The sequence below is a fragment of the Chrysoperla carnea genome, chromosome 1, assembly GCF_905475395.1.
Source record: "Chrysoperla carnea chromosome 1, inChrCarn1.1, whole genome shotgun sequence".
Classification (NCBI taxonomy): domain Eukaryota; kingdom Metazoa; phylum Arthropoda; class Insecta; order Neuroptera; family Chrysopidae; genus Chrysoperla; species Chrysoperla carnea.
The window spans coordinates 79129815-79147037 of record NC_058337.1 but is presented as its reverse complement, the minus strand read 5'-3'; the positions used below and the strand labels follow the sequence as shown (position 1 = coordinate 79147037).

Sequence of the window (17223 nt, the reverse complement as noted above, 5' to 3'; positions counted from 1 at the left end):
TTTAGTAAAAGTTACTAAAATATTAATTTTAAATTACTATTATTTTAAATTATAACATTAAAAATAGGATGGGAGTAATAGGAGCAATTATTAAGAGACAGAAGTTACGTGACATTATTATATGCATTTAATATTGTGATGCACTTACTATATTGAACTTTTGCTGCTATTTAGCTGCTTGATGGATTATGTTTTGCTCTTTCGTAAGGCAAGAGTAACAATTTTCTCATACTCGGGTGATGCATCTTCAGTGCAAAATAGACACAGATTTTCATAATCGAAACTAAATTTCGGCTCGGGATGATCTAATCGAGATGATGTACTAGCACTTTTCTGCTTCTTCAGGGCCAGCTTGATATTTGATTCACGTAAATATGATGCTCTGCAAGAATTGTGAACGATAATGGGGCATTGCTTCTTCAACTTCCAGTACATCTTATCTTTACGACGATGGCTAGCAATAATTAGCGATTTTATTCCGCGATTCTTAATAGCAACGGAACCAATAGAAGCGTCCTTGCCGCAGATTGCACAATCGATAGTAGTATCAGCCATACTTTACAAATAAATCTCCAAACAAAAACACAATATTATAATAGAAGAAATATTTTGCAATATAATGTTCGAAAATTAATTATGTAACTTGCAATTTAATTGACAGTAATCAACTCAATTAATAGTATAGTAAGTTACATAGGTAACTTAATTAATATAAAAATTGAATTATATTTAACAGTCACTTATGAAAGTACTAGGAATTATTCAAACTGTTAACGGCAAATGCAACAATTAAATTCACATGCAAAGAATATGTGTTAAATACAGTTACAAAAAGGTATTATACGATAAAATTTTTACTCTTGCCTTACGAAAGAGCAAAACATAATCCATCAAGGCAGCTAAATGGCAGCAAAAGTTCAATATAGTAAGTGCATCACAATATTAAATGCATATAATAATGTCACGTAACTTCTGTCTCTTAATAATTGCTCCCATTACTCCCATCCTATTTTTAATGTTATAATTTAAAATAATAGTAATTTAAAATTAATATTTTAGTAACTTTTACTAAAGATAAGAGGTTGGCACTTTAGTAGGTATTACTTTAACTATTGAAGCATATGATCGCGTAAAAAAAATAGCGCGTTACCGCACCACAACTTTTTTAGGGATATTTTACAAAAGTCCTGTTTTTTGCATTCAGGTGCGGTTTGCAAAAAGTATACATTCGATATTGCTGAAATTGTGTGTGATACTTCATGGGCACAAAAGCTACAATCCATTTGAATCTCAGCTTTGAATCTTTAAAACAACAAGAGTTATGAAGTTTTGAAATTTCGAGCAAAATCGATGGTCTTTTGCAATTTGTGGGTACATCGATGGACCAATCGGGTTCATTCGCTGCTCATTCTTTTCGCCTTTTTACGGCGCTTAAGCTCATTAAATTTTTTTTTTTTTTTTAACTTAACCCGACGGTGTCTGACGTGAAAGACCGGATTAGACCACTTTACCATCTTTTTTTACCCTTTCCGACCATCAAAAAATGTTAGATTTTAGTTTCTTCAGTTTGTATCATAATGATCTACTAAATTCAATTTTTTTCTCCAAACTCAGAATTATCTAAAAATTGACGCCATTTTTTTTTATTTGATCACACTAAATGTATAAAAATAACAATTTAAAGATATTGGAAAACTATAGAAAAAGTTGAAATGATTTTTTTAAGGGTACTGTATTTTTTAAAACCTATGAAAAGGGTTTCTTTATGGATTAGTCGAAATATAATGAACTGTCGAAAAAAGAATTTCCCATAGAACAAAATTAACCGGAATTTCATGCCTTTTTATGTGGACTTCCCTATAAGGCTACGTTACCTCCCAAAAACCTCAAGTGCAAAATATATAGGTACTTTTAACAATAAACAGTCGTTTTCATGTCAAGCAATAGAAACGCATGTGTATGATAAAGAATTAAGTATTATACTCATGGTAACTTTTGTTTTTAGTTTCACTAAGTTTCGAAGAATATTTTCTAACAATATTACATGGTTTCGATCTAAAGCCACTTCATTATCCAAATACAATACGTCGTTGTGATTAATTTACCGTTTTTCAAGGAGCTGGAATAGATCAGAGTGGCCACGAATACGTTTGTTCTAAGAATATGATTTAAAAAAATTTCCCAAAGTGTTAAAGTTTGACAATATCTTTCAGTTTTATCTTTTTCTCATCTTATTCCACAAATTGTACGTGGGAATGCGATCCAATGGTCCACATTTCCCAGATTATAAAAAACAAACATTTTTAGTGCCTAAACACTGCTATATTAGTTATTCTATTTTAACACAGATTCGTAGCGTAGAGCCTAAATTTGCGCTTTCCATAAAAAAGTAGGTACTGAGATATTAATAATGTCAATAAATGTCAACTATCATTAATATACATGAATATATTATTTTTATAGAAAATAGCTCAGAAAATAAGTGATTTTTTAAATTTATTTGGACAACTTTACGAGTTATAAAAAGTTCCAGTATTTTACTAATAACAGACAAATTTCAAGTTCAATGAGAAAATCGAGGACAAAAAAAGTATCTAAAATTACATACACACATGCGTAGGTACTCAGAGGCGTTAATCTAAGAGCGGTATTAATACATTGTCCTGATCATGAAACGTTAAAATAGGTATACTGGAAATTTCAATTTAGATTTTCAGACCGATTAAAGGAATTTCCTTATAAAGTAAAAGTACCTGTATTGTTAAATTTAATCAGATTTACAAAAGCATAAAACTATATAAAAAACATTTATAAGGTATTTTTATAGTTTTTGGCGAAAGTGCAGTTGAGCTTCAATAAGTTCAGCTTTAATTTATCACGTTTTCTGAGCTTTCTGAATAATAAAACTATAGGTTTTCTTAATATATACAAGATTATGTGCACTACATTAATAGCCTAATTTTGCCCCTAGGTAGCTTCTACTCCATTATATTCCATACCTCTCTATTAAAAGGTGGCCTGGGATACCTCTTTATTTACGGTGGTCATCTGCAAGCTGGATAATCTGGAATGGAACCCTGCTACATATTATTTTAAAGGTACCCATAACATGATCGGGTATTCTTCCCAACATTTCTCAGCCACGCAAAAGACCCAGCCTGTTCCCACTTCTAAAACAGTCCTTAAGACTTTGTGTAATAGTCTTAAATTTAATCCTATTGATAAGCTTGTAATATAGTATTGGTTTTTCCATGTAGAATAGAATAAAGTTCCACCAGGGGTGGCTGTAGGAGAAAATGCTCTATAATGATCCCTGGTTTTTTTAAGAGAACCATAAAAGCCATCTAGTATATTTATGGTTAGATGGCTTCCACGTGATCAAATGAATCGTTTAACAAAGACTTATGGCGATGTAAAAGCTATTTCGTAGCAAAAATACTTATTTTACTGCTTATGATCTATGGTAAGACAAATTTATACGTAAAATTTCTTTTTTTGACAGAAAAACAGGTAAGAAAAGTAATATATTAGACTAATTGGTTTAGTAAAGTGCACCATCAATTCCATGAGTCACCAATCTGCTACTGCCTAGCTCCTTTCATTAAAAGCTTTTGCAAAGATGTAAAAAAATAATACATATTTGTGGATTTGAAAGATTAAGAAGTATACACTTAATAACTCTATGACCATTTCGAGCATATATCCGTTCCGTTCTTATATCTACTTCCATTATGTCAACCACCTAGAAGCCCTCCACAATTTTTTTAATGAATTATTTTAGGTAAATAAAATCTTGCAGGCATTTTTCCCAAAATGTGGTCAATTTATCACAAATATTTAACAAGAGGGTACAGAATCATCAAGTTAAGCTAAAAGAAAATTATATGAATGCGAAACTTCTCCAAAAGATTTTAAATACATAGAAAACTTTTGGATCTATCTTTACAATAAAACGACAACATTCTTTACCAATAAAACACGTTTTCATGTATTGCAATGAACATATTGAAATTGATTCTACAAAAAAAAAAAATAGACAGGTAACATTGAAATAAATTGAATTATAAAAACTAGAGCAGATTTTTAGTGTCACAACAATTATTTGTTGTACCACAAACTAAAGGAAGTAATTTACATTTCTAAATAAACTAAAAATTAATTTATAGAGAATACCTACCATTAAAATTAATTTATCGATAGTTTCTTTGCAAATATATCTAGTTTTTGTTAAAAATATTTGCATTGTGCGTAATACTCAAAATTCTGCTAAGGTATATTCTATGACAGTGAAGTATATTATTATACAATTTATATATAAAATAATATATATTATATTAAGTTTAGTTCCAAGTTTGTAACGCTTAAAAATATTGATGCTACGAAAAAAATTTTGGTATAGGTGTTGATAACTCAAAAACGAAAAATGATATCAAGCTGAAATTCTTACAGCGTGCTCAGGACATAAAAAGTGAGGTTGAGTTCGTAAATGGGCAACATAGGTCAAATGAGTCTTGGGCCCATGGGACTCATTTTGAAAACCGTTAGAGATAGAACAAAAAATCAATGTAAAAAAAGTTTCTTATAAAAAAATAAACAACTTTTGTTTGAAACATTTTTTCGTAAACATCACCGGTTACCAGCGAGAGTGCAAATTAGGCGCAGCTTATATAGTATGTATTATATGGTAATAGTAGCTACGTATGTGTGACATATATGTATGTGTAATGTAACAGTGTAATCAACACAGTCTATTGTTTGTTTTCACTTGTTTTATTTTAATTACACGTATATAATAAGGCCAGTAATAAGTGCCCAGTAGCATAGTGGCCAGTATTTTAATTGCAGTGGCTGTATATTGTACATACTACCAAAGACATTGTTGTTATAATTATTTTTTGAACCATTGCATTGCACAATTCGATGGGAAGTCTCTGCTTCTCAAATTTACGATCCAAAGTACTGGTTTCGAAACAGCAAAGCCATTCTGGCTCTAAAAGTTATGGTCTACAACAGTTCTAGCCTATATTTGCTGTCTTAAATTGTTGAACGATTACATTTACAAACACAGCAAAATGCAAATCATATAAATTCGCTTGATTTTTGACATAAACTTGAAGCATTGAAAACTCCTGTAGTAAGTTACTTTAGAAAATACACGTCAACAATATCTATTAATTCAAACTTTTTTTTTTGATCAGTTTAAGCTCAGGATTAGATTGATCGATGGAAGCGAGTAATCTGGTAAGACAAGATGCGAGAAAATATCGTTTGGGGATAATGAACTTATCGATACCATTTCCCTATTTTAAAAATTATTATCTATCGACCAAATCGTACAGACAAATAGCAGGAGATAGACCGGAATAAAGCATCAAGAAACTCACTGAAACTAGAGCTTCACAGAGATTGATGAATACTAATCAAGCAGTACAACAAAATCTTGCATACCTTATTGATATGGTTGGTATCTGAGCGAGAAAATATAACACTCATTAAATTATTTACATTAGAGGCAAAGTTATCCACAAGAGTTTCTGCCTATTCTTGTGAAAATATATTTCCAATAAAAATAATAAAATTAAAAATAGTAAAATAAATAAAATTCATGTATGCACTAAGGTAATAAAATGTACTTTTGAATCAATGTAACAAATGTCAAGTACATATCAGTTTATTGCCCTAGAAATAAGACCTAAGTATATAAAATTATTTACTACACTTAAAACAAATGGTAATAATACTTTTAATATGATAAATGCAAACAAATAAACACAACAAACAAATAAACTACGCGTGCTGTTTGTACTTGGGTATATTGTTGTGTATATACGTGTAGGTATAATCAGTTTGTAAAAAAACTATATACAGTTAATGAAATTATAATAAAAGATATTATTTAATTGTCCATGTGTGTATTATTTATGAGGCGTTCGAATGTTAGAAGTAAACAAGTGAAAACAAGCAATTGACTGAGTTAATTGTTAAAATACCATGTTTAGACAGTGTAGATTACTCTGTCACATTACACATATATACATGTCACACATACATAACTGATGTTCTCATATAATAAATACTATACAATTTGCGCATAATTTGCGCTCTCACGGTTAAACAGTGATGTTTACGAAAAAATGTTTCAAACAAGTTGTTTATTTTTTTATAAGGAACATTTATTACATTTGAACTTTTGTTCTATCTCTAACGGTTTACCTGATGGGTCTTACCCAATTGACCTATGTTGCTCATTTACGAACTCGACCTCACTTTTTACGTCCTAAGCACGCTATAAAAGCTGATATCTGTTTTCATTTTTGAGTAATCTTGATGACAGATGGACAGATAACAGACGACAGACAGACAGACAGACAACCGAAAATGGATTAAATGGATTAAAATGGATTAATTAGATTAGGGAGTTTCAAATTGATTAAAGTATTGATCAAATAATATTTTATACAATACGATAGTTGCCTGAAATGATCGGTTATATGAAATTAAAATCGATTTATAAACATGAAAAGTATAAACAATTTTAATAATTTTATCTATATTTTTCTTGTAAAACAACTTTTGATATGTAGTCTTTAGGACAGGCGCAAGTAATGACATCACCACGTGCTATTATCCCCTCTTTCTATTTGTACATTTAAATCCTTCATATTTTCGTAGTTTTTATGTTATCTATAAATTGATTTCACACAATGTTTTGAATCGTTGATTAAGGCAATAAAAAATTTTAGGCACCAACCCTATGCTCGTTCCATGAGAACGTTCGGAATAGCTAAAATATCAACTGGTCTAAGACACTGAAGGATGCGCTCCTGTATTTAAATGTCATGGTTTATAAAAACGAATAGTCTTAAGATATGCATAGCATTCATTATTCAATTACCGTTTCATAAATTATAAAGTATGTAATAAATGTATACACACAAAATATCTAATTAAATGACTAAGATACTATATTTCAATTAATTTTTATGCAAGTATTCTTAATAGAATGTAATGTTGGTTGCGTATAAAAAGGCAGTTTCACTGGCTACAGCAGTCACATATAAGTGAGAGGAAAGAAATAACGATATTAAAATTTGATTCAGGCAATTTATTTCTGTACTTATACTATGATCCGAATGCTGTCAACCTAAGGACAGGCAGTGCAAAGTCTTATTCATTATACTAACTACTAAGAACTAAAAATTTTAAAGTTGACATTATAAACTTTTTATCAGGCTGCGTGGCGCAAAAGAGTGGTATTGTCACTATTAGTCTATATAAGTGATGTTCCGACTAGTCAGCTGTCCGGCAACGTTCGTAGTCGGCAACTATTCGGCAAAAACGCCCACACGATCCATCACAATAGTGGCGAACCCTAGAAAGCCTGTTCAACCCTGGTATTCATGCCAGCCAAAATAACCAAAATAAATAATACCCAAAATAGCCATCGAATAGCAATAACAGACAAACATCTTTCAGCGTTTTCAAACTATAGCGATCGGGCGTTCTTAAACGTGAGACGATTCGAAATGATCTTCATTTAAATTCCATGGCTAATGACAATTTTACTTTCCTTCAAATTTTACCAAATTGTTAGTTTAGGAAACAGTAGTTAATTATAATTATTTTATAGAAAATGAAAACAAAATTATACTCATTTGATAATATACATATAAATGAAAGTTTTATTTCTATACAAAGTTGTGAATAAAATAGGTATTGTAACCTTTTGAACCTTTCATTTCAGACAATGCAAACTATTACAAATTTTACTTTCAAACTATCGGTCCAGATATTATATTATGTTGAATTAATTCTTTTATATTATACCTCCATCTCAAACAATAAAGTTATTATCAGCATTATTATTTATATTTGACGATCCATATTGAAAGTGAATACTTATGTTCCATTTTGAATACCTGTTAATACAATTAATGAATAAAGAGCCTCTCCAAAAAATAACTACGCCTTTTTTCCTTGAGTATTAGAGTACTTTTTGATAATTATTTCTACATTAAATTGAAGTTAAAAATTTATGTGGGCGTCTTTCGTTAGTCAACTCCACTGAGAACAAGTGTTATTTAAATAGACACGTTTTTAAGTTGGATAAAGCTGTAATTACGTCGCCAGCTTAAAATTGATGAATATATGCTTTTTTATTATGAAAATATAATCCGCAGCACTGTCAACATACAGGAAAACGCCTGAAATATCAAAAGCTTCAAGCAATGTTGCTTCATTCAGTGACAGCCAATGTCGAAATATCGATTATATTCTTATTGGGGTAAGAAAAAAAAGCAGATATTTATCAATTTCTATGTGGATACATACTGACTAGGTTCTCACAATTTTTTTTCTTATTGGGAATAATTTCAAAAAAATATACACCAGCCTCATACTAACTATAACTCATTCATTAGAAAGTTACTTCTAGTGGCTTAAAACAAATGAAATTCACAAAATATATATGAAAGAACGAGAAAACTTCATATTTTAATTAATGAAACCAGGAAGCATATATCAAAAAGAATAATCGCTCTATTCCAATTTGGAGGAGAAGAGCAAGGTATCTAAAACACCACAAAATGCGGTTTTTTCCTGGGGAATACCTTAACAGCTTTTCTAAAAACATAGCTTAGAACTCTCGATCAAGTCATCTTTCTAATAAAAACACACAGATATACACGCTTAACTTATTAAAATGCTCTATTTGCGGCTAGAGTCAATAAAAATATGCGACTGAAGTACTTTATTTCAAACCTTCAAAGGTAATAAAATTGTACAATCGAAAAAAATAACACTATAATTTTTATAATAACAAAACACAATGCATGCTTGCAACTCTGTTGAACTAGTTCTTTTGGCTTTACCAGGGATTCTACTAAAGGCAATGAAGTGGCCTAGGATGATATTCCTGCCCCCAATCTTCATCACCAATCTTCAAGCGTAATAATTTCATAATTTTGAGAAAATCATATAATAATTTTATTGAAAGTACAATAATTTTTCGGTCACGATACAATAATTATTTTTCACGGATCATCCAACATTGGAAGTAACCGAAGAAGGTAGGGAATTAGAAAATATTGACTTACATTCAGCCTTCAATCAGTATCTTTGTTAACAACGTTTTATAAAACAAATCGTAGCGGATAGTCAACTTGTTTGTCAGTTCTGTTTTAACAGTTGCGTATATTTATAAATAGAAGTTTAGTTGAATTTTTACCTACATATAGCTATGTTTATTAAATTAATACGCATTACAGCCGAAAAGCCGATTTCAAGCTTACCAAAGCAGATTTTATAAAAGTTCGTTTACGGTTTCAGCTACCATTTGGTTAGTATTATATATCACACTTTCAGACTTTTTTTTGCAACATGGCGACTGTAAGTGGTGTTGTTATTCGTTCGAAATGTTATTTGATTTTAACCCAATTATCAAATTAAAATTCCCTTTTTTACCATACTGCTTGTTACTGAATATATAGCCGATACAAATCTTGTATCACTTGTAAGAAATTTAAATTCCAGTAACATGAAAATCGCCGCCTAAAATTATGTATTTATTTTATGATTTAAAGAGAAGAATGAGATATGCCGATTATGATTCAGGTGTAACCAACTCGTCAAAACGCTGGGCGAGGTGGTATGCTCGTTTCTGGATGCCTAGAGGTCAGATAACTTCTCACTTCCATCGAACGCACATACATAAATAATTTCAAATACATGGTAGCATTTTATGGTTTTGTCGAAATACATCGAAAATATTCTATGTTCCCTGTTTTTCCTTGTTGTTCACATTCATGATTTCACGGAATCAAGGAAAATTATGTTCTGACCAAGGTTCAAGGTCGTCTGTGGGCTCAAGTAAGTTTTATTTGAACGGAAGTGAGATTATGAACGGTATATTTCTAGACTTATATTATGTGATATGAACAATTCGATTACTCTAGTATATAATTTTTATAATATAATCTATCTATTTTGTCATTTCATGAGCGTTCCGAGCAGGGAAGGGTGGAAAGGTGACTGCTTCCTTGCATGTTTTCGTTTCCCTACAATTTGAATACAGAAACCTAGAAAATTAATATTTGAATTCTATTTTACAATACACATGACTACAAGCCAATTTTGTCCCAATTATGAACAAAATCTGAGAGTCACTTTATGCCTGATTTTTTTTCAACATAAAAATATTATAGCTTATAATAAATAATATTTATCCTTGACATCAATACATACAAAAGTAAATAAATGACAGTTAATATCGTTCGTTGAACGTTGATTGTTAATCTGGCCAACAAAATAAAACGTCTAGGAGTTTTTATTACTCGTCATATATTTGATGAAACCTGGTATGATGTAGGTGGCTTGGGGTGTTTATAAGATTGTCTGACGATAACGGTTTCATCGTTTTATCATCAATATATCATCGCTTTTTGTACGATTTTCTAGCACAAAAAATTGGCTGAGATACAAGTAAGACTGATTTATCTCCTTCTTTCGGATTTGTAAGGTTTAGCATATGAACTGTTAACATTCTTAATGATAACATTTTTACATAAAACGTTTCGGTTTTCACGATAACCCAATAGATTAGCCATAAATCCACAATAAAGAGTAAAATGCTGGTACCTTTGAAGTTGAACGTTTTCCGGCCCATGTTCACCATTGTAATAAAATGGAAAAAATAATAATTTAAGAAAACTAAATAACACGCTTTTGTTACTAGCTGAACAAAAAGGTTGAAAATAATCTTTGTTAATTCAAAAAAATTATTTTATCGCAAAAAGCGTAGGGTGCTAAATTTCAATTATTGTAAATATTTTATAGACAAAAAAGTAAATGCGCCCTGCGCTTTTTTACGATAAAATAATTTTTTTGAATTTACAGAAATTATTTTCTACTTTTCAGTTCAGCTAGTTGCAAAAGCATTTTTGAGTTTTTTAAACTGTTATTCATTTTGCGTTTTTTTGATTTGTACACTATTACTTATTTATCTAAATTTCAGTGTAAATATGGTGGAAGCGCAAATAAATGTATATTTTGCTGATATGGAAATAGTTAATCCTGAAAATGCTGATCAGGATAATCAAATATTACTTATTAAATAATTTTTTTGTCATCTGTCCTTGATAAGTATGCCAAATTTCGAGTTAATCCAACGTGTTGAAGATGGTCAAAATAATGTTCAAAGTTTCCGTTACATAATAGCATACTAACATACGTATAAAGCTAATATAAGCGTGTTAAAAAATGGTTATCATAGAAGCATACCACAGTAAATTTTTGTGCACACTATTCGTATTATTATTTTCGGAAAGTTTTTAATGAATTAAATATTCGTATAATTTACGCAAAGTTTTTAATTAATTTGTACAAATTAATTATTTTATCCGCTTTAGGCACTTGTTATTAATATAAAAACATTAAAAAAAGTTCACATGAAATTAGGCTGCAAAATGGCCCTATTAGGAAATACAAACGCAAATACATTTTTCACGCATCATTTCTGATTTATGGTTCATCTGTAGAAATTTTGAAAAATTATGCTAAAAATTGTTTTTCGAAAATCTAACTGATTCAGTACAAATCCAAGAAGATGGGATCAATTTGAGACGGCTGTATCACCAATTTTTATGATATACGTATAAAATTGTGCGGAATCACGTTGGGTACAACTTTTTTCTGCAATTTTTTTTTTAATAAACACATAGTTTTAGAAGCTTTGTTGCTCAATTTTAGCCCCTAAAGAAGGACATTTATTGCGAGACAATTTTATAAATATCTCAAACACATTTCACCAGATCTCATGAATACTCTGACGTGTAATAAGAATTTCTTCTGCTTCATTTGCTTTATTCACATGTAGCAGTTTTTGGTAACGAATGAATGATTTTGTTGAAAAATTTAATTTCATTTCTTCCTTTCCTTGATGAGCAATTTTTAACAAACAGTTTATTTTAAATATTTTTCCAAATATACTTTTTATTTATAATGAAGCTTAGAAAATAAAAATAATTATATTTTTTCACTATTCGTTAAAACCACAAGCAGTATTTGATAGTCAATTCAGAAAGAATGTAAATATGATGGGGCCTTGTCGAAACCGTGTCTAAAACTGTTTACTCAAAAACAGACACGTATATTCATTACGTAAAACGTGCAATAAAACCAGCATCAATTTTAAACTTTCCTATCATAAATAATTTAAAAAGATAAGGTTTAGTATACCTAAATGTTTTTCTACAAAAATATTTTAGTCACCAGTTTTGTTTTTTATTCGCAAACAGAAGATTTGTTTCCATAAAATGAAATTTCCAATACAAAATTTAATTTTATTCTGGATATTAACGTAATTACATTTTCATTCATTCTTTTTAATTAAAATTACGATAATTCAAAATAGGAACTATTATTCAAAGAAAAATAAGCGATCTGAAAAAACGAAAGTTAATAGAAACGTTCAGTAATGTTTTTTTTGTTTTTTAATGTTTTTGTTGTCGGATTAGTATAACTTAAATCTTAAAAAAATTAAACCTTTTTAAGGAGTTTTGAAAAAAATGTATAATATTTATTAGGAGCTATTTTTAATTTATTTTACAATATTTTAGGGAAGCTTCTAACGCTGAAAGGTACCCGGAAACGAAAGCCATAATTCAAGAACTTACACAAAAATATAATTTTAAGTTTGGTGTATCTTCATCGGCATTTCAAATTGAAGGAGCATGGAATGAATCGGGTAACTAGTTTATTTTTTATTAAAGTCATTTCATTTATGTTTAGTGAAACAAATTTGTTCTTCTTTCAGGTACAGGTGAAACTATGTGGGGACGTTATACCATCGATTATCCAGAGAGAATCCCAGATCATTCAAATGCTCATGTCGCTTGTGATTCGTATCATAATCTCGAACGAGATATCAACATGTTAAAATTTCTGGGAGTAAAATTTTATCGATTTTCTATTTCATGGGCACGCCTGTTACCCTCACCTATTTTACACGATGGCGTGAGCCAGGAGGCGTTAAAATACTACCATAACTTAATTGATCAATTAAAAGCGAATAATATTACACCAATATTAGAACTGTTTCATTATGATATGCCCAAAAGTGTTAGTGATCTTGGAGGTTGGACAAATGCGAAGATAATTAAATATTTTGTGCATTTTGCTCGCATTGTATTCGATAATTTTGCTCATAAAGTAGATATTTGGGTTACGATTAATCAATCTGATAATACATGCACATTACACTATGGATCTGATTTATTTCCACCTGTAATTGATGAATCGGGTGTTGCCGTATATTTATGTATAAGAAATATGCTCCTAGCTCATGCCAGAGTTTATCATTTATACAAAAATAAATATAATTTAAAAAATAAAGGTAAAGATAGAGATGAAATATTGTATCGGTTACGGCGTTACAAATCCTTGGGAAAAAAATTCTGAAAAAAGAACGAAAGAACAAGAGAAAAGGGTAGTTTATTCTCTCTTCTGTAGACTACAAGCTCATGCTAAAATTTTCAGAATTTTGGATGAAGTGATGAACAAACAAATATAACCTATAAATTTAAAATATAAACAGTAGGTACTAGAGATGTTTATGAAAAAATGTTTCAAACAAAAGTTATTTATTTGTTTATAAAGATAATTTTTTATATTTACACTTTTGTTCTATCTCTAACGGTTTACAAAATGGGGCCTACGGATCCGAGACCTTCACCTGTGTTGCTCATTTACGAAATCGATTTGGCTTTTTACGTTCTGAACACGCTATTAATATTTCAGCTTGATATCTCTCTTCATTTTTGGGTTATCGTGTCGACAGACGGATGGGCAGACAAAGATTGACTAATTAGATGATTTTATAAACCCGTATCTCAAAGTTTTGTTAGCAGCATCAATATTTTTATTCGTTTAAAACTTTGGACAAAACTTAGTATATTTCATATATACATAAAAAATAAACGAGATATATTTAATATATACATGGTATAAAAATATGCTCCTATATGTTTAAGTAAGTTTAAGCACCACGGCCCGGCGTATGTTTTGTACGTTGCAGGTGAGTACGGGGGAGAATATGAATGTCACATTCATTGTCTCATTCTTGCGCCAGCAAATAATAAGGCGTTGCGGGATACTAAGTGGTAAATAATAATATTTCTAGGAAAATTAAATACTATGAAATAAGAAAAAAATTTTGATCTCCGGGCCATTTGCGAAACCCTACATGATTTATTTATCTACGGAATTTAAGTAATTAGCTTCGAATACTTATAACGAGTAAGTATCCTGTTAGCAATGCTGTACATATTTACTGGTGCAGGAGTGAGTCACCTTCACATTCTCACATATACTCACGTCAAAACTGACGCCGTGGTGCTTTAACATGTAAGAGCATCTTTTTCCACATGATTCCTGGTGGGTCATTTTACCCGAAAAATTTTAGCATGGGGCTATAGTCTACTAGTTCACTGATATATTTTTGGAATAATTTTTCCCAGATTTCAGAATTCCCGAAATCATTTCTGTTTATAAGTAACCTAACTTAAAAATTGGTTTAAGGTATCATGGGTATAATTACGAAACTGGATTGGTATGACCCGACCACGAATTCTACTGAAGATTTGGAATTTATAAAAACATTCCGGAAAATGATGGTAAATAATAATATTTCAAGGAAAATTAATTAGTAGGTTTGATATAGATTACTACACCCGATAAAAATATATGTTGTCTGCTAAAACTGTAGTACTATTGCAAGTTTCAAAATAGGAGTAAATTACTAAAATAAAAAAGCAGAAACATTACGCAAGCCAAGCAGTAGCTATTGGCTTGTAACATCTTCTAAAAAATCTTCAGTTTCCTGCGTTTATCTGAAGTATTTTACAATTTATCCTAAAACAATGCATTTTAGAAAAAAAATTTACCAGTCCGAAATTAAATAGCGATAAATTTTCTTTAATAGCTTTAAATTTAAATCAATATGTACTTTTCGATCAATATATGTTGATTTATGCGAGTTAAATATTTTTGGAAAAGTCTAAATTTTTATACATGGCATTCGAAAAGTATGAGAACAACCGAAGGACTCCAGAAAGGCACTTTGTTTTGTAAAAGGGAAAAAATATTGACACAATATTTAAAATAATTTACCTAATGAAATAAACTCCCTCTCTCTCGTTAATCCTCTGGGCTGACGTATGAGTCAGTTTTCAAATATTAAAAAGACACAAGATTTTCTTTGTCAAAAAGCTAATTATATTCAAAAATTCGATTGATTGGCCTTAGTTAACATTATAAATGGAAAAAATACTTCCTGCAATTTAGCGGTACCTAATTTTAGTTCAAAAAAAAAATAAAACAACGTTAAATCAACAACTGCATGATAACATTTTTTAAACAAAATGCCTTTCTCGAGCTCTTCGACTGTTTCCATACTTTATGAATGCCCTGTATAATGTTTGACATTCTTTCGCAGATTACTGCAATTTACTCAAAAAAAAAACTTTCCACAGTTGTTAAGCGTAATTTTCCTATAGATCGATTCGTCTTTTTAATTTTTCCGTTTTTTTTTACTTTACCCCACTGGAAAGGGCTAAGCAAATACATGTATATCTATATCACATACAGTGAAGTTTTTGAGAAAAATTGCAAAAATTACACAAACGCGAATAATTGTATATATATTTAGATTTTTCCAAAAAACATAGCTTGGGAAAATTGCAAAATATTGTGGAAAATTGTAGCTCTATTCTACATCTTAAAAGCTTCAACTTGGCAAAGTTGGCAGATATTTTTTATTGGAAATCAGCGATATTTGTCTGTTTTCGATATATCGTGGTTAGGAACAGTTTGATTGAAAGTGGAAGATAAAGAAAATTACCCACAATATCATAGTTGATAAGAGATTTAGTTTTCGGTTCTAAGTGTGTTGTGTTTCATTCTCTTTGTATTCAAATTTTGCCTTTCTAATTAAGTTTTCCTAAATAATGCACATAATTTCTTTAAAAATAGTTATTTATTAATATGTTAATCTATTATTGATATTTATCATATTCAAAGTTTAAACGTACCTACAGAAAAAGAATATGCTTCATAAAATCAATGTTTTAGTATGGAATATACAGTGATCCGATATTTTCGGAAGGTGGTGATTATCCAGAAATTGTAAAAGAAACCGTAGCCAAAAAAAGTAAACAACAAGGATTTCATGTATCACGTTTAGAATTGCTAACGAAGGACGAAGTCAAATATATACGAAATACCTCAGATTTTTTTGGTCTTAGTTATTATACTCGAGTTAGAATATATAAAAATCCAGTCGAAGAAAAAACAAATTTGGAACCACAACTAGAATTCAAAGTAAAAGTACCATCATTTTTTGACGACATGAATTATTACGTTGCTTCTCGAGATCCGACTTGGAAACCTACGGAAATAAGTCGAATAATGGTAAAAGATTTTGTTTAGTTTCAATTATTATTCTAAGGTTTAATTTGTTTAAAGGACTCTCCGGAAGGCTTAAAGAACATTTTGCTGTATATTAAACACGCCTACAATAATCCAAAAGTATTCATACTGGAAAATGGCTGTGGAACCCTTCATGATACTCTGTACAATGATGGATGTATTGAATACTTTAAGGTGATTAATACTAAAAACAATATTGTCGGGGAAAAAGTTCATAATTATGGTCAAATTATTTTAGGGTCATTTAAATGCAATATACGATGCAGTGGTTAACGAAGGATGTAACATTCATGCATATGGAATGTGGGGATTAATGGATAACTTTGAATGGGAGAGTGGATACACGTAAATTAAAATTTTACAAAAATTATTGTGCAATACGATTTATTTTGTTGATATTTACAGGCATCGATTTGGATTGTTTCATACGAATTTTAGTGACGAAAAACGATCTACAAAACCAAAAGCAACTGCATATTTTGTAAAAGAAATTTTGGATGCTAAGTAAAAACTTTGATGGTTGTTAAATTATTTGCGGACCTAAGCAAATATCCTTGGCTCTTGTAAAGAAAAGTGGAATGAAGAAAATTCTAACGGGATAACGAATAATTTATTTTTACTTATTGTTACTTGATTAAAATGTTGAATGAAATTGAAATTTAGAAGCTTCTATTATACAACCTTTATTAGCAAGTGTAAATGTGACGTTAATTTTTAGAATTAGTTCCCCATATGGTTCAG

General features: G+C 30.1%; 1 protein-coding gene across 1 annotated transcript; it reads left to right on the top strand.

The window, feature by feature from the left end:
- The first annotated feature begins 12273 nt into the window (after positions 1 to 12273).
- Positions 12274 to 17182, top strand: LOC123305594 (myrosinase 1-like). Its single transcript, XM_044887365.1, has 8 exons — positions 12274 to 12355; positions 12615 to 12742; positions 12812 to 13390; positions 14575 to 14669; positions 16126 to 16464; positions 16519 to 16656; positions 16721 to 16827; positions 16888 to 17182. Exons 1-8 carry the CDS (start codon positions 12312 to 12314, stop codon positions 16988 to 16990), a joined length of 1533 nt encoding a protein of 510 aa, XP_044743300.1. The 5' UTR covers positions 12274 to 12311; the 3' UTR covers positions 16991 to 17182.
- Positions 17183 to 17223: the final 41 nt, after the last annotated feature.

Bases quoted from the DNA above. Each gene is read 5' to 3' on its own strand.
- LOC123305594 (XM_044887365.1), top strand. From the start codon at position 12,312: ATGAAATTTCCAATACAAAATTTAATTTTATTCTGGATATTAAC. The intron at 13,391-14,574 runs GTAAAGATAGAG...AATTGGTTTAAG, and splicing joins ATATAATTTAAAAAATAAAG to GTATCATGGGTATAATTACG. The intron at 14,670-16,125 runs GTAAATAATAAT...TCAATGTTTTAG, and splicing joins AAACATTCCGGAAAATGATG to TATGGAATATACAGTGATCC.